This window comes from Alligator mississippiensis, chromosome 9, assembly GCF_030867095.1.
Source record: "Alligator mississippiensis isolate rAllMis1 chromosome 9, rAllMis1, whole genome shotgun sequence".
Lineage (NCBI taxonomy): Eukaryota > Metazoa > Chordata > Crocodylia > Alligatoridae > Alligator > Alligator mississippiensis.
This window is the reverse complement of record NC_081832.1, coordinates 79457067-79478399: the sequence shown is the minus strand read 5'-3', so window position 1 is coordinate 79478399 and position 21333 is coordinate 79457067. Positions and strand designations below refer to the sequence as shown.

General features: G+C 71.9%; 4 protein-coding genes across 5 annotated transcripts; 2 read left to right on the top strand and 2 right to left on the bottom strand.

Moving 5' to 3' along the window:
• The first annotated feature begins 914 nt into the window (after window positions 1-914).
• On the top strand, window positions 915-8717 carry RGS14 (regulator of G protein signaling 14). 2 transcript variants are annotated; one of them, XM_019496248.2, is made up of 15 exons: window positions 915-1051; window positions 2449-2470; window positions 3105-3250; window positions 3905-3997; window positions 4328-4471; window positions 4673-4822; window positions 4904-5030; window positions 5126-5256; window positions 5329-5514; window positions 5684-5760; window positions 6087-6213; window positions 6555-6636; window positions 7926-7984; window positions 8191-8305; window positions 8395-8717. In XM_019496248.2, the coding sequence occupies exons 1-15, from the start codon at window positions 1007-1009 to the stop codon at window positions 8571-8573; spliced, it is 1683 nt and encodes a 560-aa protein (XP_019351793.2). In that variant the 5' UTR covers window positions 915-1006; the 3' UTR covers window positions 8574-8717. The 2 variants fall into 2 exon arrangements, with proteins under 2 accessions (XP_019351793.2, XP_019351792.2); XM_019496247.2 differs by lacking the exon at window positions 915-1051 and having other exon boundaries at window positions 1061-2470.
• A 1672-nt stretch (window positions 8718-10389) lies between these two features.
• On the top strand, window positions 10390-14805 carry SLC34A1 (solute carrier family 34 member 1). Its single transcript, XM_059713017.1, has 12 exons — window positions 10390-10544; window positions 10707-10850; window positions 11144-11272; window positions 11366-11509; window positions 11603-11714; window positions 11957-12152; window positions 12234-12329; window positions 12535-12610; window positions 12706-12873; window positions 12974-13090; window positions 13177-13301; window positions 13977-14805. The coding sequence occupies exons 1-12, from the start codon at window positions 10451-10453 to the stop codon at window positions 14388-14390; spliced, it is 1815 nt and encodes a 604-aa protein (XP_059569000.1). The 5' UTR covers window positions 10390-10450; the 3' UTR covers window positions 14391-14805.
• A 298-nt stretch (window positions 14806-15103) lies between these two features.
• LOC102570409 (coagulation factor XII) lies at window positions 15104-16965 on the bottom strand (the record flags this gene model as incomplete). Its single annotated transcript, XM_059733427.1, has 6 exons — window positions 15104-15294; window positions 15401-15549; window positions 15625-15768; window positions 15998-16134; window positions 16445-16672; window positions 16775-16965. Coding segments are annotated over 6 exons (1005 nt in total), but the record flags the coding sequence as incomplete, so codon positions are not given.
• Window positions 16966-17067: 102 nt separating this feature from the next.
• On the bottom strand, window positions 17068-20196 carry LOC132243363 (coagulation factor XII-like). The gene is made up of 6 exons (XM_059713020.1): window positions 19035-20196; window positions 18665-18701; window positions 18334-18433; window positions 18124-18194; window positions 17794-17901; window positions 17068-17553 (listed from the first exon to the last, which is right to left on the bottom strand). Exons 1-6 carry the CDS (start codon window positions 19089-19091, stop codon window positions 17183-17185), a joined length of 744 nt encoding a protein of 247 aa, XP_059569003.1. The 5' UTR covers window positions 19092-20196; the 3' UTR covers window positions 17068-17182.
• Window positions 20197-21333: the final 1137 nt, after the last annotated feature.

The window sequence follows — 21333 nt, the reverse complement described above, 5'->3', positions numbered from 1 at the left end:
GCTGTAGTTCGCGGCGCACGGGCGGCCCCCGGCGGCAAGAGGAGGCGCAGCCCCCGGTCCAGGCGGGGCGGGGCGGGGCGGGGTGGGGGGGCCCTGCCTCGTGGCGCCGAGGAGCTCGCGCCGGGCGGGCGGTGCTCGGGCTCGTAGGTGCTGCGGCATCGCCCGGGGCCAGGCGGCCGCCCCGCCCCGCCCCGTAACAGCAGCACGGCCGGGGGAGCAGAGCTGGTGCGCGGTGTCCGCGTCGCTGCCTCGCGGCTGGTGCTCGGGCTGGAGCCGCGGCCTCGGCTCCTGCGGGGCGCGGGGGTCCCCGGGCGCGGGCTGTCCCCGCCGTCGGCCCGGGCCCCGCACGGCCAGAGCCGTGCCAGCCTGCGCTGCCCCCTGCGCGCCGGCTCGTGTCCGCTGCCGGGCTCTGGCCCAGCCCGGTGCGCGGGTCGGGTCGGGTCGGCGTGCGGGGAGCCCGTCCCCAGGGCCCAGCCCCGCCCCGCCCGGCCACCTCCTGCCCGTCTCCGCGAAGCGGGCAGGCGGGAGGGAGCGAGCCTGCGGGGCCCGGCCAGGCTCCGGCGCCGCTGCCGACCCGCCCGCGGGCAGGGCCAGGCCCGTCTCCCCAGGGCACGCGGCCCTGCCCCGGCTCGGCTCCGGGCGCGCCCTCCTGTCCCTGGGCGGGCGCTTGCCCGGGTGGAAGGCCCTGCTCCAGGCGCCTCGGCTCGCGGCCGGAGCGGGACCTGGGGCCCAGGCACGTGGCCCGCGGGGAGCCCCGATGGAGAGGCCCGCACTGCGCAGAGGGAGTCTCCTCAAACCCATCGCTCGCTGTGGTTTTGGTTTCCATAGTGACACTTCCTGTGGTAGCGAAAAGAGGTAGTGAGGAGCAGAGCGCAGCGCTCCTGGCAGGCAGCGCGCCCGCACCGCGCCCGCACACCGGGGATGCGCTGGGCCTGCGGGCGCTGCAGGGGTTGCCGCCCGCGCCCCGAGCCCGGGTGCTGACAGGCCCCGTGGGGCCACGCGCGGCATGCAGGGACGAGCCAAGCTGCTGGGCGTTCACAACGGCCGCGTGGTGAGTGACTGCCCTGCCCTGCCCTGCCCTGCCCTGCCCTGCCAGTGCCGCCCCAGCGGCTTTCGAGGTAGGAGCCAGGGCGCTGCGTGCAGCTCTGCTCAGCCTGGGGCCTGGCTCCCCTGGGCTGCGCTGCCCCCTCTCCTCTGCTCCTCGCTGGTGGCAGGGCTTCCTTGGCCCTGGCTGCTGCAGGCTGCTCCCCCAGGCCTGGGGGGGATGCTGGAGGGAACTTATGGGGGGGCTGGTTATGGCGTGGCTCTGGCCTCAAGGCTGCAGCTGCTCCCCTACCCCCTCCCTCCTGGCAGCTGGGCTGTAGGAAAGGCTTCAGGGCAGTGCCAAGGGGATGCGTGCCTCGGAGAGATGCTGGCTGCTGAGAATGGCCCACTCGGGTCGGAAGTGGCAGCGGCGGTGTGAGCCGGCTCCTGCAGCTGATGGCAGGGCTGCAGCGCCGGGTGCGGGGTGCCTGGCAACGCCAGGAGCGTGGGGAGTGCGGCCCGGAGCGGCGCAGGTGTGGGAGGGGCGTGGGCTGGCGGAGACGCACAGTGGCACGGCAGGCGGGGGCGGGAGCCACGACTGGGCTTGTTGGGGGGCTGCAGCTGGTGCTGTGGGGCATGGCTGTGCTGGTGGCCAGGCCGGGACAGCAGGGCCCAGACCTGCAGCAGCTGGATCCAACAAGCTGAGGTGTGCCGCAAAGCTGGAAAGGTCCCAGCCTCCAGCTTGGGGGGGCCTGGCCTGGCACCTGCACTGGGGGCATGCTCGGCCTGGCTGTCAGCAGCGCCTGGGATGCCCCTCTGCAAGCTGCCCACGCGCCCAGAGCCCTGCCTTGCCCCGGGACAGCCACCCAGCAGCCCCTGGGATGCCCCCTTTGCGCCAGGGCTGAGGGTGCTGCCCACCTGGCTGGGGCAGCCGGTCACGGTCAGCCCCATAGCTGGGCACCGTGTTCCCCTGTCCTGGCCCTGCCACCCCCTCCCCTGGCTGGGAGACTGGCAGGGCAGAGGGGCTGCCCCTGGGGAGGTGTTGGGCCCATCCCTGGGGTGGAGGCTTCTGCTTCTCCTCCCCTTTCCTGCCCTCCCTCCCCTTCCTGTGCTGCCTGGGAGTGGCTGCTCAAAGCATCCGCCCTTTCCCAATCGCTGCTGCCGTCTGCCCACAGGGCCACACCACAGGCAGCGCTCACCCCGTGGCCTGGGGCAGCCTGCCAGTGGGCACCTGCCTGGCCCAGCCTGCTCTGCACCAGCCCCACGCCCCCTGACACGCTGCAGGCCCCATCTGTGCCCCCCACATGCCGAGGCCCCCTGCCCCTTGGCCGGCGCCAGGAGGTGCCCAGCTGGTTGCCCCGGCTGCCTGCGCTGCAATGGCAGGGCCTGGCTGCCCTTTCTGACCTCCCCTCTCTGGTTTTGCAGGGCCTGGCCACGTCCGTTGGAGGTGAGTGTGACCAGCTGCAGAGCATGGCTCGAGGGCTGGCACTGCTCTGGGGAGCAGTCCTGGGAGGCTGTGCTGGTGCTAGCCTCTGCAATGTGGGCCCAGGCCAGGCCCCAGGTTTCTGTAGTGCACAAGGGTCCCTCGCGGAGCTCCTGGCATATGCTGAAGCTCCAACTGGCTCCTGCCCCCAGTACTCCCTGGGCTGGGGTCCTACCCCCACTGCTGCTGGGAGCTGAGCTCGAGCTCGTGGGCGGGTGGTGGTGGCTGCACTGTGCTCTGCCAGCTGCAAGGCTTTGGCCAGTGTTGCTGCCCACTCTGTGCCCACAGGTGCCTGAGACTGACGCAGCTCTGTGAGGCCCCTCCTGGCCCTGGCTCCATGGCGCTCCTGGGCACTGTCCAGCGAGTCCCTGCACATCCCTGGGGGCTGGCAGGAGCCAGTCGGGTGCGGTGCTCAAGCAGCCAGTGCAGACAGGGGCATCAGCACAAGCTGCCGCAGACTCCAGCCCAGGCAGATGGGGGAGGGGGCCTGGCTGGATGGTGCCTGTCCCGGTGGTCCTTGGCCACGGATGCCCTAGGCTGCAGGGAGGCCGCGGCACCCATGTGGCGCCTGGCTGGAGCTGACGTCTCTCTGTCTCAGAGCTAAACGCCTCCCGGGCCCAGGGCAGCAGTCAGAGCGTGAACAGCTTGCCCAGCTCCCCGAGCACCGCTCCAGGGCCCGTGGCCAGCTGGGCCGAATCCTTTGAGGCACTGCTGCAGGACCGCGTGGGCCTCGCCTACTTCACCGTGAGTGCTGGAAGCCCCCTTCCCTGCCACCTCCAGCCCCTGCTGCCACAGCAGGTCTCCCCTGTCACCACACCTGGCCCCTGCCCAGCTGCTGGGGCCCCCTCAGGCTGCTGCACCCAGTGCCGCCTCCCTCTCCCAGGCCCTGGCCACATGCCGTCTGGCATTGCAGGAGGGCAGCTGGCCCTGGGTTCAGCCTGGAGTCTGAGGCTGCTGGGCAGGATGAGCCCATCCTGTCCATGTCCCCAGGGAGGAGGGATCCTTGAGGTCTCATGGGCAGAGCCTGTGCAGCCAGTGCTCCACCCAGAGCCTCGCAGGGCATCACCGGGTCCCTGCCAGGGGACTCGAGGGGCCTGCAGCCCGGCAGCCCTTCCAGCGTGGGAGCAGCTGCCCCCAGGCACCTGAGTTGGGCTCCGCGGCTGGGACTACAAGGTTCCCAGCTTCTGCTGGGCAGAGGGGCCATCCTTGGAGCATGTAGCTTTAGCCAGATGTGAACCCCTGCCTGGGCTACCCTGGGCTCGGCAGCCTGTGGGCATTGTGCCCAGAGCCCGACCCCTCCCCAGGGCTGGGGCACAGGTGCTTGTCTGCCATGTGCCTCTACCTGGGTGCCCCAGTGCCCAGCTCCCCCCATGGCTGGCATGTCCCCTCTTGCCCCAGGAGTTCCTGAAGAAGGAGTTCAGCGCTGAGAACGTCTACTTCTGGCAGGCGTGTGAGCGGTTCCAGCAGATCCCTGCCACCAATGCCCAGCAGGTACCAGGCATGGTGCAGCCCGCCTCGCCCCATGGCTGCCAGCACGGCTGCACCTCAGCCAGTGCTGGGGTCACTATGTCCAGGGGCCTGGGCATTGTCAAAGTGCAGGAGAGCCCCTGCTTGTGGGCTGCCCCAGGCACAGCACCAAGGCTGGACTGTGGGAGGGCGACAACTCCAAGGGAGCCCGGGGCAGTATTGTGGGGCCACTGGGCCTGGCATGGCATGGCAGAAATGCTTGCAGAGCGGGACCATGGGTGTGGGGTGACTTGTGCCCCACGCACAGAGCAGGCGTGTTGGGGGGACTCACCCGAGCTCCCCTGGCACCGGTAGCTAGCCCAGGATGCACGGCGCATCTATGATGAGTTCCTGTCCAGCCACGCCGTCAGCCCCGTCAACATTGACCGGCAGGCCTGGATCGGGGAGGATGTGCTGGCCACCCCCACCCCTGACATGTTCCAGCTCCAGCAGCTACAGGTGAGCGCAGCTCTGCCCGCCTGCTCCCCCGCGGCCTGGGGCACGGCCGTGCCCACCCGGACCCCCACTCTGGAGGCCTGTGCTGGGCCCTGCTGGGCTGTGGGCTGGGAGGACAGCCTTGCACCCCATGGCCTGGGCTGGCTGCCAGGGCGGATGTAGCCCTTCTGCCCAGGGGACTCACCGGCCCTGCCTCTGGCTCAGATCTTCAACCTCATGAAGTTCGACAGCTACGCCCGCTTTGTCAAGTCCCCGCTGTATCAGGCCTGTGCCAAGGCCGAGAGCGGGGGGCTGCCTCTGCCCGACCTGCGGCCCCACCCCCGCAGCGGCAGCCCCCCGCTGGACCTCGACAAGGTGAGCATCCAGCCCGGTCGGGGGGCAGGGCGGAGGGCAGCCTTGGTGCTGCAGGGCTGAGGCCAGTCCCGGTTTCTCCAGAAGACGAAGCTGAAGCCGGGCAAGTCACTGCCGCTGGGCGTGGAGGCAGCAGGAAGCAGCGCTAGCGCGGCTCGGAGCCCCCGGCGCTCCTTCAGGAAGGGGGAGCGGAGAGAGCCCTCGTGGGCAGGTGAGCCCTGAGCTGGCGCTGACCCTGGCAGCACCGTGGCTGTGACCCCCTGGGGCCTCTTCCCCAGCCCAACGTGTTGTGTCTGTGCTTCCTAGATGGGGGGGACGGCATGGGCCTGTGGCGCGAGTCCCAGGGCTCCCTCAACTCCTCCGCCAGCCTGGACTTGGGCTTCCTGTCCTCCTCCAGCACCAGCCTCCCCAGCTCGGGGCCCAGCTCCCGCCTGGAGGTGAGTGCCGCGGCCGCAGCCCCTGCCCATCCCCACCCACCCCTGCCAGCCTGCTCACCCCCTGCCCCACAGGGCCCCCGGCAGAGCCTGGGTGGGACCGAGCCAATGAAGTACTGCTGCGTGTACCTGCCTGATGGCACAGCCTCGCTGGCTGCTGTGCGGCCTGGCCTCTCTGTGCGCGACATGCTGGCTGGGATCTGTGAGAAGCGTGGCTTCCACCTGCCTGACATCAAGGTCTACCTGGTGGGCAACGAGCAGGTATGGTCGGCGGGGAGCAGGGAGCTGGGCTCTGCACCGCCTGGCCTGGCCCGGCCCTGCACTTGCCCCAGCAGGGCTGCCCCTTGGGCGCAGTGAGGGGCTGTGACAGAGCTGGGGCATCCCCACGACCATCCCGTGTGACACGGCCCTGCCGGGCTGGTCTCCCCAGAAGGCGCTGGCGCTGGACCAGGAGAGCTCGGTGCTATCAGACAAGGAGGTGAAGCTGGAGAACAGGATCAGCTTTGAGTGAGTGTGCTATTGGCTGGCTGTGACACCCTCACACCCTCCTGGCCCCACAGCCGCCAGCCCCCTGCCCAGGCTGCTCTGGACACCGCAGACTGGTTTAAGTTCACCTCTGCCCCATGCAGGCTGTGCCCTGCCTGCCCCCAGCCTTGCTCCCTGCCCTCTCCCAGCAGCGTGCCCTCCACCAGCCCCAGAGGAGGCCCCAGGAGCAGCTGGCTTCTCTGCATTGTCTCTGAGGGGCTGAGACAGCCCCTGCCCTGCTCCCTGAGTGCCCTCTGCCCTTGCCCTCACTGAGCCTGGGCAGTGCTTCCTCCAGCTCCTCTCTGCAGGCTGGAAATTGCCTCTGTGGGCAAGAGCGTGCGCATCATGGCGAAGGCAACCAAGAGCCTGCGGGAAGCACTACAGCCCATCTTGGGGAAGTACGGCCTGGCCGTGGAGCCCGTGAAGCTGCGGCAGGTGAGCCAGGCACTTGCTCCGGAGCAGCCATGGCCTGGCACCTGTGGGGGGGGGGGCTGCTGGCTGAGCACTCGGTGCAAGCCCTCTTGTTCGGGCATGCAGTGGGGGGTGGGGGGAGCCCAGGCCAGACACCCCATGCTGCTCGGCCTGCCTGTGCCAGCTGCACGTGCTGGGCTTGCTGCACAGTGGGCACCCATGAGCATGGCCCCCGCACAGGGGACTGCCTGCATCTGCAGCCTCATCTGCTCCCACAGCTTGCATCCCCATGTGGTGCCTGGACCTGCTCCCCCCACCCCTGCCTGCCACATGAGCCCCACCCTGACTCCCTTCTCCCACTGCAGGAGGGTGAGCCCAACACCTTGGACCTGGAGAGACCAGTCAGCACCGTGGCTGGCCAGAAGCTGATCTTGGAGGCCGGAGCAGGTACAGTTGGTGTGTGTGGGCCAGGGGGACGTAAAACCCCTGCACAACACTAGGAGACTAATGGCGTCGATGCCTACACAGTCAGATGGGTCATTAGTTGGCTGGAGGGCCACACCCAGAGAGTGGTGGTGGACGGGTCTTACTTGACCTGGAGGGATGTGGGCAGTGAGGTCCCCCAGGGCTCGGTCCTCGGGCCTGCACTTTTCGACATCTTCATCAGCGACTTGGATGAGGGGGTGAAAAGCACCCTGTTCAAATTTGCAGATGTCCCTCCCCTCTAGTGTGCCCACATCCCCCCACATCTTAGTGTCAAGCTGCAATCAGATCCATACAGGTGACAGGGGTGGGCGGATGAGAACAGGATGGGTTTCAACACTGACAAATGCAAGGTGCTGCACGGGGGGGGGAAACCAGCGGCAGACCTACAGGCTGGGGAACTCCCTTCTCGTCAGCGCAGAGGCAGAGAAGGAGCTTGGAGTCATTATGGATGCCAGAATGAACATGGGCCGACAGTGTGGGGACGCGGTCAGGAAGGGCAACCGCACCTTGTGCATCCACAGATGCATCTCAAGCAGGGCCAAGGAGGTGATCCTCCCCCTTTGTGCGGCACTGGTCAGGCCGCAGGTGGAGTACTGCGTCCAGTTCTGGGCGCCGCACTTCAGGAGGGATGTGGCCAGCATGGAGAGGGGTCAGAGGAGGACGCCCGCATGACCAGGGGGCAGCAGGCAGGCCCCACGAGGAGAGGTGACGGGACCTGAACCTGTTCAGCCTCCACGAGAGAAGGCTGAGGGGGGATCTGGTGCCCGTTTACAAACTAGTCAGAGGGGACCAGTAGGCTTTGGGGGAGTCCCTGTTCCCCTGAGCACTACCGGGAGTGACTAGACATAACACTCACAAGCTGGCAGAGGGTAGGCTCAGGCTAGACATCAGGAGGCACTACTTCATTGGCAGGGCGGCTAGGATCTGGAACCAACTTCCAAGGGAAGTGGTGCTGGCTCCTACCCTGGGGGTCTACAAAAGGAGGCTGGATGAGCACCTTGCCGGGGCGTTTGACCCCAGTACTCTTTCCTGCCATGGCAGGGGGTTGGACTTGATGATCTGCTCAGGTCCCTTCTGACTCGACCACCTATGAAACGCAGTACTCGGGGTGGGCTCACTTTGGTGCTGGCCCCCGTGGGTCTCACTGCAGCGGGCAGACATCAGCATGGCACTGAGGCTGATCCCTACTGCCCAGGCCTTGTGCTGAGGCTGGAGGCTTTGGTCCCAGCGCTACCTTGCTTGTGTTGCAGGCGGGAAAGCCGCAGGCACCAGTCACGCCTCTGCATCCTCTTCCCACCTTGGGAGTGAGGTGAGTAGAGGGGGGGGCAGGGGCAGGAGCAAGCTGCTGCTCACCTTGTGCCAGCCGCATGGGACGTGCAGGGTCGGTGGGGTCCCCACAGCACAAGGCACCAGCGCAGGCAGGGATGGGGCAGCCACTGCTGGTCTGGCACTTGGGCTGGGCAGGGAGGGGACACTTGCCTGCTGATCCCGTGGCTCAGGCGTCCCTGCCTGCAGGAGAGCAGCCCCGGCGACGCGGAGGCAGAGCTGCTGCTGGAGGTGCCCGCGGGGCTCCCCCGCTCCCGGGCCATGGCCGCCAAAAACCTGAACCGGCGCACGTACGACCTGGAAGGTAGGCGGGGCGCGGGGCAGGGGTGGGGGGTGCAGGCCCGGGGCTGCGAGGCGGTGCGGCGCTGTGCTGATCGCCTCGTGCCCCCGCAGGGCTGGTGGAGCTGCTGAACCGCGTCCAGAGCTGCCGCGCCAACGACCAGCGCGGGCTGCTCTCCAAGGAGAACCTGGTGCTGCCAGCCTTCCTGCAGCTCCCGGCCCCGGCGCCCACCGACAGCCCGTGCCCCGCGGAGCCCGGGCCGGAGCCGGCCTCCCGCCCCGAGCGGCGCTAAGCCGTCGCGCCCGGCCTGGTGCCGGCCTCCCTGCTGCCCCTCCCCGTCCCACCCCGGTGTCGTGTTGCTGTGACCCCGGCTGCCCCGCGCCCTGTACAGAGCTGCCTCGCCTGGTGTAAGATATGCATAAACCGCATGGCCCTGCCGCAGCCTCGTCCTTGCCGTCGCCCCGCCCGGCGCAGGAGAGCGGGGTCCCACGGGCAGGTGCAGCCCAGGCCCCGCTTCCGTGGAGCCGCGCAGCCGGGGGGTGGGGGCTCTGGGCTCTGCGCCGGGCTCGTGTCTGGCGGGAGGGGGTGAGGAGGTCCATGTGGGTCCTGCCACACAGCGCCGGGGCCACCATCACCCCTCCGCGGCCTGGGGCGCTGTCGGGGCAGGAGAGCCCAGCGGGGAGGCTAGTGCCACGGCAGCGACTGGGGCCAGCAGCTCTCGGGAGTGCGGGCGGTCCCGTGCCGGCCCAGCCCGGTTTCCAGACGGTGCCTGGAGACGGGGGCGCTGCGGTGGGTCCTGCCTCAGGGCCGCCCCGCACAAGCAGGGCAGGGGAGGCGCGGCTGGGGCCCCTGGCATGCCCTGGCGGGGAAAGTTTGCGGGGCACTGCTCTGCTCCGCGGCCGTGGTGCTGGCCCCGCACCGCGGTGCGGGCTGCGGGAGTCACGGGCAGGCCCTGTATGGAGTCGGCTGCGGGGTGGGAGCCGGGTCCTGGCCCCGGGGAGATGCAGGGATGGCGCGGGCGGCCGCGGCCGGCCCAGGAGGGGCAAGGACTTCAGCCCTGGGCCTGTCAATGAGTGACCGGGGGCCAGGCCGGTCAATGATTAGTGGCCGAGCCAGGCAGGAGCGGCCGCTCGAGGCAGCACCGGGGCCTCCAGGGCTGGCGGGTCCCTGTGGGGCTCCCGAGGTGAGCTCAGCCCGGGCTGGGCTTGACTCCGCCAGCCCGCACAACCCCGCTCAGCCTGCGGCCTACCCCGCACCGCAGCCCCCGCAGTGCTGGGGGCTGGGCCGGGAGCAGGGGCCACGTGTAATGGGCTCTGCGCCAGGGCCGGGCAGAGCAGCAGCCTTCGGGGTCCCCGAGGTCTCCTCTGTGGGATCCAGGGCAGCCCCAGCTCAGCCCGGAGCAGCCGCACGTCGGGGCAGAGGCAGCGCCGGCGGCACTGGGCTGGCAGCAGCCCCGGCATCCCAGGCCCTGGTCCCCCATGAGACCCGCCCCGTCCGGGCGCCAGGAGAGAGCCCAGGCGTCCTGCCTCCCCCCATGTATCGTGCGCTCAGCAGCACGTGCCTGTCCCCGAGCCTGGAAACTTGGCGGCGGCGGCGGCGACCCGCGGGGGGGAGGCGCCGCTGACGCCAACGCGGGCCTGGGAGCGGAGCCAGCGGCTCGGACGAGCGGGGGGAGCCGGCCTGGGGCCACGGGCCGAGTCCTGCGCCTCGAGCTCCCTGGGAGGCCTTCCCGGGTCCCCCGCAGCCGCCGCGGGGCCCCGGGAGCTGGATCACGGCGCTTCCCTGTACGAAGGCAGAGCCTCGAGTGTCCCCGTCCTGCTCCGCCGGGGCGGCCGCGTCTCCATCTCACGGCGCCCGCGCCCCGGGCTGGGCCGGGCTCCGCCGTGGCTGCGGCAGCCGGTTCGGCGTCGGCGGGCTGCGGCCGGGCCGGGCCTGGCCGGCGGGATCGGGGGCGGGGCTCAGCGGGGGGCTCGGGGGCTGCGGGGTGCGCGGCCCCGGCCCCGGCCCGCGGGGGTTACCCATTAACCGCAGGAATTTCTGGGGAAGAGGCGAGCGCGCAGCGCGGGGGCAGCGCCGGCCCCGCAGACTTTGCTCTTGGCGGGTCTATAAAGAGCCCCGCGGCCGGGCCGGTCGTCCGCCGCCCGGGCCAGCCGCGCCTCGCAGGGGACGATGCTGCTCCGGGGCCAGGAGAGCCCCACGCCGCGCGGCCTCCCGGGGGGGGCCCTTCGCGGGCCGCCCTTCGCCTACTGCCCCAGCCCCCAAGGTAGAGCCTGGTCCGGCTCGTCCCCGCCCCTCGGCCACGCCGTCAGCCGGGCTCTGCCCCGGACTCGGTCTCGGCCCCGGCGGGCGCGGCCGGACCCTGCCCGCACTGGGGCCGGGGGTCTCCGCAGCGCAGCCCCGCCAGGCTCGTCTCGTCTCCGCACAGCTCTGCCGCGGCTGCCCGCCGCCTACCCCTTCCCCGCCGGCACCTGCCCGGACCGAGGCTGCCAGGGGCAGGGCACGGGGAGCTGCCAGCCTGACGCCCTCGCCCCCAAGCCGTGGCCGGGCCTGGAGGAGGCGCAGAGCCCAGGTGAGCGCCGGGAGAACTGGGGCGGGCCTGGCCACGGCGGAGCAGCGGGGACCCATCCCGGCCCCGGCGGCCCACAGGGCCCCGGGTTGGTGCTGGGCCTCAGGCCGGCTCCGTGGCCCGGTGCCGTGGGCCCCGGGGGCTTGGGGGGACCCAGGGGCCGCACCGGCCCAGCGCGGCCCCCGCCGCCTCCGAGCTGCTCCTTGGCAAATGGCTGGACCGCGAGTGCCGCAAGCGGGAGGCAATGCTGCGGGGCCGGGCCGGGCTGGGCTGACGCCGCGTCTGTCCCCGCGCAGCGCCGCGCTGCGGGAGCCGGGCCCGCTCTGTCGGCCTCGCGCTCCTCAAGGCGCCCCTGATGCTCGGCTGCCTCTACCTCTTCGTCTGCTCCCTGGACGTGCTCAGCTCCGCCTTCCAGCTGGCGGGAGGTAGGGCCGGGCCGGACGGGGCTGGGGCCGGGGCCGGGGCCGGGGCCGGGGCTGCCCCCTTCCCCACCCGCCCCGACGTCGCCGCTCTTGCAGGGAAGGCGGCCGGGGACATGATGAAGGAGGGCGCCGTCTTGGCCAACCCCGTGGCCGGGCTGGTGGCCGGGATCCTGGTCACGGTGCTGGTGCAGAGCTCGTCCACCTCCACCTCCATCGTGGTCAGCCTCGTCTCCGCGGGCCGTGAGTGCGGCCGGGCCGGGTGGGGGGCGCGGGGCAGCGGCGGCCAGGCAGGACCGGGCCGGGCGGGACTAGCGCTGCCCGCGGTGCCCGCAGTGCTGGAGGTGCGCGCCGCCGTCCCCGTGCTCATGGGCTCCAACATCGGCACGTCCGTCACCAGCACTGTCGTGGCGCTGCTGCAGGCCGGGGACCGCACCCGCTTTGAGCGGTGAGAGCTGCGGGGGCGGTCTGGGGAGCTTCCCCCGAGTGCGGCCCCGGTCCCCGCCCCAGCACCGGAGACCGAGCTCCCGCAGGGCCGGGCAGGGCGGTGCTACCGGGCTGGGCGGGGCGGGCAGTGCGGTGCTGCCGAGCGGTGCGGGGCAGTGCTGACAGGCCGGGCGATGAGGTGCGGGGCTGCCGGGCGGGGCGGGGCGGGGCGGGGCAGAGCGGGGCTGACGGGCCGGCCCGCAGGGCGTTCGCGGGCGCGACGCTGCACGACTGCTTCAACTGGCTGTCGGTGCTGGTACTGCTGCCGCTGGAGGTGGCCACCGGCTTCCTGCACCGCGTGTCGGCGCTGCTCGTGGCCGCGCTCCGCGTCCGCAGCGGGAAGGACGCCCCCGCGCTGCTCCGGACCCTCACGGAGCCGCTCACCCGCCGCATCATCCAGGTGCGCCCCCTTACCGCCTCGGCCCCGGGGCACCCCTCGCTCCCTCCCCGCCGCCGCCCCCCTGACTCCGCTCCCCCGCAGCTGGACGAGTCGGTCATCACGGGCATCGTCACGGGCGACGAGAGCGCGCGCAACAGGAGCCTGGTGCGGGTGTGGTGCGGGCAGCCGGCCCTGCAGGTGAGCACCCTCCCCCCGCACCCCTCGGCGCTGGAGACGCGGGGCCGAGCCAGCCGGCGCGGGAGGGGGGCAGAGTCCGGGCGGGGTTGGCCCCGGGGCGCAGAGCAGCGGGAGGCCCCAGGTGCGTGGGGAGGCACTCCGCGGTCCCGGGCCGAGTCGGGCTCCAAGCGCAGGCTGCGGGGCCCATGCGCTCCTCCCTCCACAGCTGCAGAGCCCGGGGCCGGGAGGAGCAGCCCTGAACTGCAGCGCGGGCGCCCTCGGCAACACCACGGCCGAGAAGTGTAGGTGGCGGCGGGACCACAGCGGGGCTCGTGGGGGCGGCGGGGCGGCAGCACGGGGCTGGGGCAGGGGCGGCGGGTCACCCGGCCGCCCGCAGGTCACCACCTGTTCGTGGACTCGGCGCTGCCGGACGTGGCCGTGGGGCTGGTGCTGCTGGCCGGCTCCCTGCTGCTGCTCTGCTCCTGCCTGCTCCTGCTGGTCAAGCTGCTCAACTCCGTGCTCCGCGGCGCGGTGGCTGGGGCTGTGCAGAAGGTCATCAACACCGGTAAGCGCGGGGACCGGGGGGCAGCTCCGGGCCGCGGGAGCCCCGGGGTTGCGGGCAGCGGGACTCAAGGCCCCTCACTGAGCGTGCTGAGGCCCCGCAGACCTGCCGCCCCCGCTGTCGTGGCTCAGCGGCTACTGTGCCATGCTGGTGGGCGCTGCTGCCACCTTCGTCGTGCAGAGCAGCTCGGTCTTCACCGCGGCCATCACCCCCCTGATCGGTGAGTCCGGGCCCGGGGCCGGCGGGCGGTGGCGTGGGGCGCGGCGCGGCGCTCCCACCCGGTGACCGGGGGAGGCCCTGCCACAGGCCTCGGCGTGATCAGCATCGAGCGCGCCTACCCGCTGACCCTGGGCGCCAACATCGGCACCACCAGCACCGCCCTCCTGGCCGCCCTGGCCAGCCCCGGGGACAAGCTGGCCAGCTCCATCCAGGTGCGGGCTGCGGGGCAGGAGTGAGGGGCCCCGGCGGGGCGGGGGGGGGTGGTTAGGGGACTGCGCATGGGGAAGGGGGAGCCCGGGGGGCGGGGGGGGGCAGGGGACTGCGCGTCGGGAAGGGGGGACTCGGCGGGGGGAGTGGTCAGGGGACTGCGCGTGGGGAAGGGGGGCCCGGCGGGGGGAGTGGTCAGGGGACTGCGCGTGGGAAAGGGGGGCCCGGCGGGGGGAGTGGTCAGGGGACTGCGCGTGGGGAAGGGGGGCCCGGCGGGGGGAGTGGTCAGGGGACTGCACGTGGGAAAGGGGGGCCCGGCGGGGGGAGTGGTCAGGGGACTGCGCGTGGGGAAGGGGGGCCCGGCGGGGGGAGTGGTCAGGGGACTGCGCGTGGGGAAGGGGGGCCCGGCGGGGGGAGTGGTCAGGGGACTGCACGTGGGAAAGGGGGGCCCGGCGGGGGGAGTGGTCAGGGGACTGCGCGTGGGGAAGGGGGGCCCGGCGGGGGGAGTGGTCAGGGGACTGCGCGTGGGGAAGGGGGGCCCGGCGGGGGGAGTGGTCAGGGGACTGCGCGTGGGGAAGGGGGGCCCGGCGGGGGGAGTGGTCAGGGGACTGCGCGTGGGAAAGGGGGGCCCGGCGGGGCGGGGGTAGCTCTGCGCCCGCGCTGAGGCCGCGCTCCCGCAGGCCGCGCTGTGCCACTTCCTCTTCAACGCGGCGGGCATCGCACTGTGGTACCCGGTGCCGTGCACGCGCCTGCCGGTGCGCGCGGCCAAGGCGCTGGGGGCGCGCGCGGGGCGGCGGCGCGGGCTGGCCGCGCTCTACCTGCTCGGGGCCTTCGTGCTGCTGCCCGGGCTCGCGCTCGCGCTCTCGCTGGCCGGGTGGCGTGCGCTCCTGGGCCTGGGCGCGCCCCTGCTCGCCCTGGCCGCCGGCCTCGTGCTCGTGCGCGCCCTGCGCGCGCGCGCCCCCGGCCTGCTGCCCCGCTGCCTGCGTGCCCCCGCGCCCCGCAAAGCCAAGCCGGGCCTCGAGGAGCCCGCGTGCCCCGGCCCCTACGCCCCGCCGCGTGCCCCCGCGCCCGCGCTCCGAGCCACCGCGCTCTAGCCCCGCGCCCGCGGGGCCGCGCCCCAGGGAGCAGCCGGGGGGCGTGGGGCAGAGAGCGGCGTTGCCCGTCGGGGCCGGACCGAGGCAGCCCGGACGCGTCGGGCCGCGGCGGCGGGGAACGTGCCGCCCGCAGCGCCCGGCTCGGCACCGGCTCGTCCTGGGCAACGCGGGACCCTCCCCGGGCGCAGGCGGTGCCGCGGGCGCGGTGCCGGGGCTTCCCCTCCGCCTGGGCCTAGCGTCCCTTCCGGACCGGCTGCTGCCGCCTCGGCCCGCGTCTGGCCCGGCTTCAACAGCATCCCGGCCCCGCGGAGCTGCTGACGGCGCCGGCCCGGCCGCGGGACTGGACGGGGCGGGAGGGGCCGCCGGCTGCGGGACGCGCCCTCGGGCGTTAATAAAGACTGCGGCGCAGGCCCGAGCCCTCGTCTGACTTGTGCGCGCGCTCGGTGCGTCCCGCCGGCTCGGGGGGCACTGGGGCTGGGCACGGGTACGGGCACGGGCCAGGGCCGCCATGCGGCCGGGCCGGGACAGGCCAGCGGCTCAACAGAAGGTGTCGACTCTCGAGCGTCAAACTTTCCCCAGCTGGAAACAGCCGGCTGCGCGGGCCCTGGAGCCGCCTGCTGCCGCCCTCCCTGGCCGGACGCGCCGGCGCTGCCAGGGCAGCCCGAGCCGAGCCCGCGCGGCGGAGCCCCGGCAGGACGCAGCGGAGACCGGAGCGCAGAGCCGCCACGGGGTTTATTGGGCCGCGGGCCTAGGCCATGGCGGCCCGGATCCAGGCGAGGTAGCGTGCGACGCGGGTGTAGACGCCGGGCTTGTTCTGCTCCCCGCAGCCGACGCCCCAGCTGACCACGCCGCGCAGGGTGGCTCGGCCCCGCTCCTCGCACACCAGCGGCCCGCCCGAGTCGCCCTGCGGCGCACAGGCGGGTCAGGCCGAGGGCCGGCAGCCGGGACCCTCCCTGTGCTCAGCCCAGCCCCCGGGGGTCACGCGGGGTGCGGGCCCGGGCTCCGCTCACCTGGCAGGCGTCGCTGCCGCCGTCGGGGTCCCCGGCGCACAGCATGTCGGCGGTGACGCGGGCCCCGTGCAGCGCGGCGGAGCTGCACTGCTCGTGCGGGACCAGGGGCACCACGGCCTCCTGAAGCTGCTCGGACAGGGCCTCGGCGTCTGCGGGGGCCGCAGTGAGCGCGGGCCAGGGCGCGGGGCAGGCCGGGGCTGGGCTGGGCCCTGTCCCGCTCTTACCTTCATAGAGGTGTCCCCAGCCGGCCACGGTGCAGAGCTGCCCGGGCTCCTCCGGCTCCGGGGCCTCGGGAAGGCAGACGGGCTGGATGGTGCGGGAGAACGTGGCGCAGTGGCCGGTGGCGTCGGCCTTCAAGCGCAGCAGCGCTGGCCCGGGACACGGAGGTGAGAGCGGCCCACGCGTCCTGCCCGGGCACCGGCGTCGGGGCAAGGCTGCGGCCAGGTGCGGAGGACCAGGCGCGGGGATGGGGCAGGAGGCCGCGCGAGGGCGGGCTGGGGCCAGGCTAGGGCAGCAAGGGGAGGGGAGGCGGGAGGGTGCCCTGCGTGGCTGGGGGAAGCGTGGGGGTGTCCTGCGCCACTGGGGCCCGGGGCTCACCGATGTCGTTGTGCTTGGTGGCCTGGGAGTAGTTGTCGTGGAGCAGGTAGCTGTCTACCTCTAGCTCCGCGGCCCCGGGCGTGTCGGTGCTGTAGCGGCTCAGCCCCAGCCCGACCCGGATGTCAGAGATGTTGGGCCTGCAGGGGACGGGCAGCCGTCGCCGGGGGCCGCTGCTCTCCGCCCCGCCAGCCCTGTCCCAGGCCAGCCGCAGAGCCGCCCCCGCCCGCCCGCGGGCACTTGCCGGTGCTCCAGGCAGTGCGCGGCCGTGAGCAGCCAGCACGAGGCGAGGAGGCTGCCCCCGCAGAACCCCCCGCCCAGCCGCAGCGCCGCCGCGTAGGGGTGCGCGCCGGGCAGCGCCACCAGCCCCCCGACCACGCGGCCGCGCTGCGACCGGCTCTTCCCGAAGCGCTCCCCGCAGGCCCGGACGGGATCCCCGTCGGGCCCCACCTCGGCCTTCGCCCCCACGTCGGCCTCCGCCTGGCTTCCGGTGTCCTCCGGAGCCGCCGTGCCTGCGGGAAGACAGCGGTCACGGGGCCCCGGGCCCAGCCCCCCGCCCGCGCGGGCGTGGCCCTACCTCCGGCGCGGGGCAGGCACGGGGGCAGGCGGCAGAAGCCCCAGGTGAGCTGGTCGTCCTGCAGGGCGTAGCACCAGGGCTGCATGTCGTTGTCCGGGTTCCTGTCGCGGCCCCGCGGCCCGTCAGCAGGCCTCGCACTGTGCCCCGCGCCGGCCCGGCCCCGGCCCCGGCCCCGGCTCCGATCCCCGCCCAGCCGCGCTCACCGGCAGAAGGCGTGTCCGCCCAGGCCCAGGAGGGCGGCGGCCCCGACGGCGCTGCTGGAGAGCTCGTGGGACAGCAGGTCGGAGTCCCAGCGCAGGCAGGGCGCGCCCGAGAGGGTGGTGCCGGCCGTGCCGCGGTACCCGGCCCCGTTCCCGCTGTAGCAGGCCTGGCCGAGGTCTGGAGCGGGGTCGGCCCGTCAACTCCGAGTAGAGCCCGGTCCCCTGCGCTCCGTCCCGGGCCGAGCTCGGCCCCCCCGCGCTGCCCCGGCCCGGCCCGGCCCGGCCCGTACCTACGCTGCAAAGCGGCCCGGCGTAGCCGCCGGGGCAGCCGCAGACGCGCTCGTGGCGGAGCTCCAGGCAGCGCCCGCCATGCAGGCAGGGGTTGGCGGCGCAGGCTGCGGGGCAGGCGGGTCAGGGCCGGGCCGGGCCGGGCCGGCCAGCGAGGCTCCGGGCTCCGCAGCCGACGATGAGGCACCGACGGGCAGTGCCCTCGACCCCCCGCCAGCACCTGCCCCTACTATGCCCCATGTAGTAGCCCCACCCCTGCATCCTGGCTCCGCCCCCTCTGGGTAGCCCCGCGCCTGGATCTGCCCCCCGGCCCGGGGATGCCCCTGCCCTGGCCGGCCCCGGCCCCCCGCGCGGTGCCTCACCCTTGCCCCGGGCGGGCCGGCAGCGCACCCCGGCCCCGGCGCACTGACAGTCCTCCAGGCCGGCCGGCCCGACCCGCAGCCACTTCTGCCCCTCCTGGAAGTGCGCCAGGCTCTGCGCATCGTAGCAGCTCTCTGCAGGGCCACGGGCGTGAGCCGCGGCCCGCCCCGCCCCGCCCCGCCCCGCCGCATACCCGCACGGCGCCGCTCCGAGGCGCGGGCCCGGCCCTCCAGCCGGGGAGAGTCGGGGGGGCTGTCCGTGCCACCCCCCCTCCGCCGGCAGTCACGAGGGGCCGGGCCGGGGGTCCCCTCTCGCAGGCTGCTCGCCAGGGGCCGTCGGGGGTCCCGGCAGGGCTGGCGGGCGCGGGCCGTCACCTTTGTGGCAGTGGTGGCCGTGGAAGCCGGGGGGGCAGGCGCAGCGGTAGCCGGCGCCGCGGGTCTCGCAGCTGCCGTTGTTCTGGCAGGGGTTCCTCTTGCAGGGCTCTGCGGGGAGGCGCGGCCTCAGGCCGGGGTGGGGAGCCTGGGGGGCTGGGCTGACGGGGGCGGCTCTGCCTGCCGGGAGTCTCCTTCCCTTCCCGGGCTGGGCCAGGGGCAGCAGGAGGGGCCCGTGGATCCTGGGGCAGCCGGCGCAGGGGGTGCAGGCTGCCCCGGGGCGGGGCGGGGCGGGGCGGGGCCCCTCGGGTTGGGTGTCCGTGGCTGACGCACCTGTCGCAGCCTCCTGGTGCCCGCACGGCGCCCACTTGCGGTCTCGGTCGTAGTTGCCGGTGGTGGCGCACCTGCCGGGGGAGCCGTGAGGGGCCCAGGGGCGGCTGGGGCGGGCCCTGCCCAGCGCGGCCCCCGCTGCCCCCTTCCCCGCCCAGCCAGGCTGGGCGCCCCCATGCCTGGGGCAGCAGCCGGAGCTGCCACGGCTCTTACCAGGGCTGGGGCCCGTGCGGGCCGCCCCGCAGGCAGGACCGGTGCAAGCGGCGCTGGTAGCGGAAGGGGAAGTGGCAGGACCCCTCGCCGTCCGCCGCCCCTGCAGTACAGGCGGGAGAGAGGGCGCTGCCCCTACGGCCCCGGGCGAGGAGCTGCGGGGCCGCCCCCAGGGCACGGGCAACCCCCTCAGCCCCTAAACCTAACCCCTGCAGCCCCAGCGCCCTCTGCCAGCCTGGCTGGCATGTGCTCTCCCCACAGCTGGTGCCCGGCTCGGCCCAGCTGTCCATTGCCCCCAGACACCTGCAGGGCTGGGCCCTGGCAAGACACTTACCCTTGTCCTTGGTCTTCGCGGGGTGGTCGGGCCGGCCCTGTCAGGGACAGAAGCCAGCTGAGTGCCCTTCTGCGCCCACACTGCCCCGTCCCGCCCGCTCGCAGTGCGGCCCAAAGGGTCTGGGCTGGAGCAGGCTCCTCCTGGTCTCCGCCGGGCCTGGCCCGCACTGCCCGCCACTGCCCGTCAGCCCTTCAAGTGCCCTTCTCAGGGGGAGGCGGAGCTGTCCGTGCCCGGGCAGGAGCCGAGGGTCCCGAGCCGGGGCTCTGATCACGGGGGTGCCCTTGCCCAGCTCCTTCAGGCTCTGGTGCTGCAGAGCTGGGAAAGGGTCCTGGGTCCCCAGGAGGGCCGGGCACGGGGCTAAGCTGCGCACCTGGAGGGTGCCTGCCGGGCCCAGCAGCAGCAGCAGCAGCAGCGGGAGGGCAGTCATGTTGTGTCTGGGCCCGGCCGTTGAGCACCAACCCAGGCAAACAGATCGATCCAGCTGAAACAAAGTCCGCGGTGGGGGATGTTGCGGCGGGGGCGGGGGGTGAGCAGGGACTGGGTGCCAGGAGCTGCTCAGCCTCCCTCCTTTGCCCCCTGGGCTGTGACAAACCCCATCCCCCTGCCTCAGTTTCTCTGCCTGGAGAACAGGGCTTAGAGCCCCGCTGAGGGTGGAGGGGGGCTGGTGATCAGCACTCAGGATGTGGGGAGCAGCTTGCAGTGTGCGGGCCTCCCCCGCTCCACCCACTCACAGAGGGCTGTAGCTCTGTAGGCTCCTTGATCCGCAACCCCCCACCCTGCGGCCTCTCCCTCCCCTGAAGTCTCAGCCCCCCTTTCCCTGCATTGCCCTGGCCCTGGCCCTGTCCCTGAAGGGTGAAGCTGGGCAGAGCGGGAGCCAGCAGGGAAGCCCCCCCCCCAGGAGATCCCTATTAGCCCTTGCCTGTTTCCATCCCACATTTGCATCTCCACAATTAACCTGCACTTGCAGGGAGAAATGCCTGGGGATGGGCACAGGGCAGCCTGGCCTGGGGGTCCACACCAGTCACCTTCTGTCCACCGGACCCCCCATCAGCACTACCCAGTGACACCCCTGAGCCCTCCCACTCCTGCTGGCACCCAGGCCTGTCTGCGGGTCAGGCTCTGTGCATCAGCCCTGGGTTTCATAGATTTCATAGACATGAGGGCTGGAAGGGACCTCGGAAGATCATCGAGTCCAGCCCCCCGCCCAAAGGGCAGGAAGTCAGCTGGGGTCACAGGATCCCAGCAAGATGAGCATCCAGTTTGGTCTTGAAGGTGTTCAGTGTAGGTGCTTGCACCACCTCCGGTGGCAGGCTGTTCCAGACCTTGGGGGCTCGGACAGTAAAGAAATTCTTCCTTATGTCCAGCCTGAAACGGTCTTGTAGTAGTTTATGACCGTTCAACCTAGTAGTCATCCCTTGGGGCGCTCTGGTGAACAAACGTTCCCCCAGATACTGGTGGTCACCCCTGATAAACTTGTAGGTGGCCATCAGATCACCCCTGAGCCTGCGCTTTTCCAGGCTAAAGAACCCCAGGGCTCTCAGCCTGTCATCGTAGGGTCTGCTTCCCTGAGCTCTGATCATGCGCGTGGCTCTTCTCTGGACTCTCTCAAGCTTCTCCACATCCTTTTTGAATTGTGGAGCCCAAAACTGGATGCAGTACTCCAGCTGCGGCCTCACCAAGGCCGAGTACAAGGGGAGAATGACGTCCCGGGATTTGCTTGAGAAGCATCTATGGATGCAAGCCAGCGTTTTGGTCGCTTTTCTAGCCGCAGCATTGCACTGCAGGCTCATGTTCATCTTGTGGTCAGTGATGACCCCCAAGTCTCTTTCTTCCACAGTGTTAGCCAACATAGCACTGCCGAGCCTATAAGGATGCTGCGGGTTTTTCTTCCCAAGGTGGAGAACCTTGCATTTATCGGCGTTGAACACCATCAGATTCTCGTCCGCCCACTTGCTGAGCCTGTCCAGGTCAGCCTGGATCATCCGCCTGTCTTCTGGTGTGGATGCTTTGCCCCAAAGTTTGGTGTCATCGGCGAACTTGGCCAGTCCGCTTCTGACTCCAGTGTCCACATCATTAATGAAGATGTTGAACAGTATGGGTCCAAGGACAGAGCCCTGGGGGACCCCACTGGTCACAGGACACCACGATGAGTGACTTTCATCAATTACTACCCTCTGGGTCTGACCCCGGAGCCAATTGTCCAGCCAGTGGATCGTGGGGGACCCAAGGCGACAATTGGCCAGTTTCTCCAAGAGACGATCATGGGACACCAGATCAAAGGCTTTTTTGAAGTCAAGATATATGACATCAATCTCTTCTCCCTTGTCCAGGTGATAGGTCACCTGGTCGTAGAAGGAAATGAGATTGGTCAAGCAAGACCTACCCGCAACAAACCCGTGCTGGCTATCCCTTAAGATGTTGGCGTCGGCCAGTCCATTAAGGATGGCCTCCTTAATAAACTTTTCTAAGATCTTCCCCGGGATAGAAGTCAGGCTAATGGGCCTATAGCCAGCCTGCGGCCAGCAGCACCCCAGCACGGGGGTCCTGGCACGAGGCCTGTGCATCGGAACCCGTCCTTGTCCACCCTGCACTGCTGGCTCATGAAAGCCATCTGTGCCTCAGTTTCCCTGTGGAGCAGGGTGGTGCCAACCCCCCCCCCCAGGCAAATG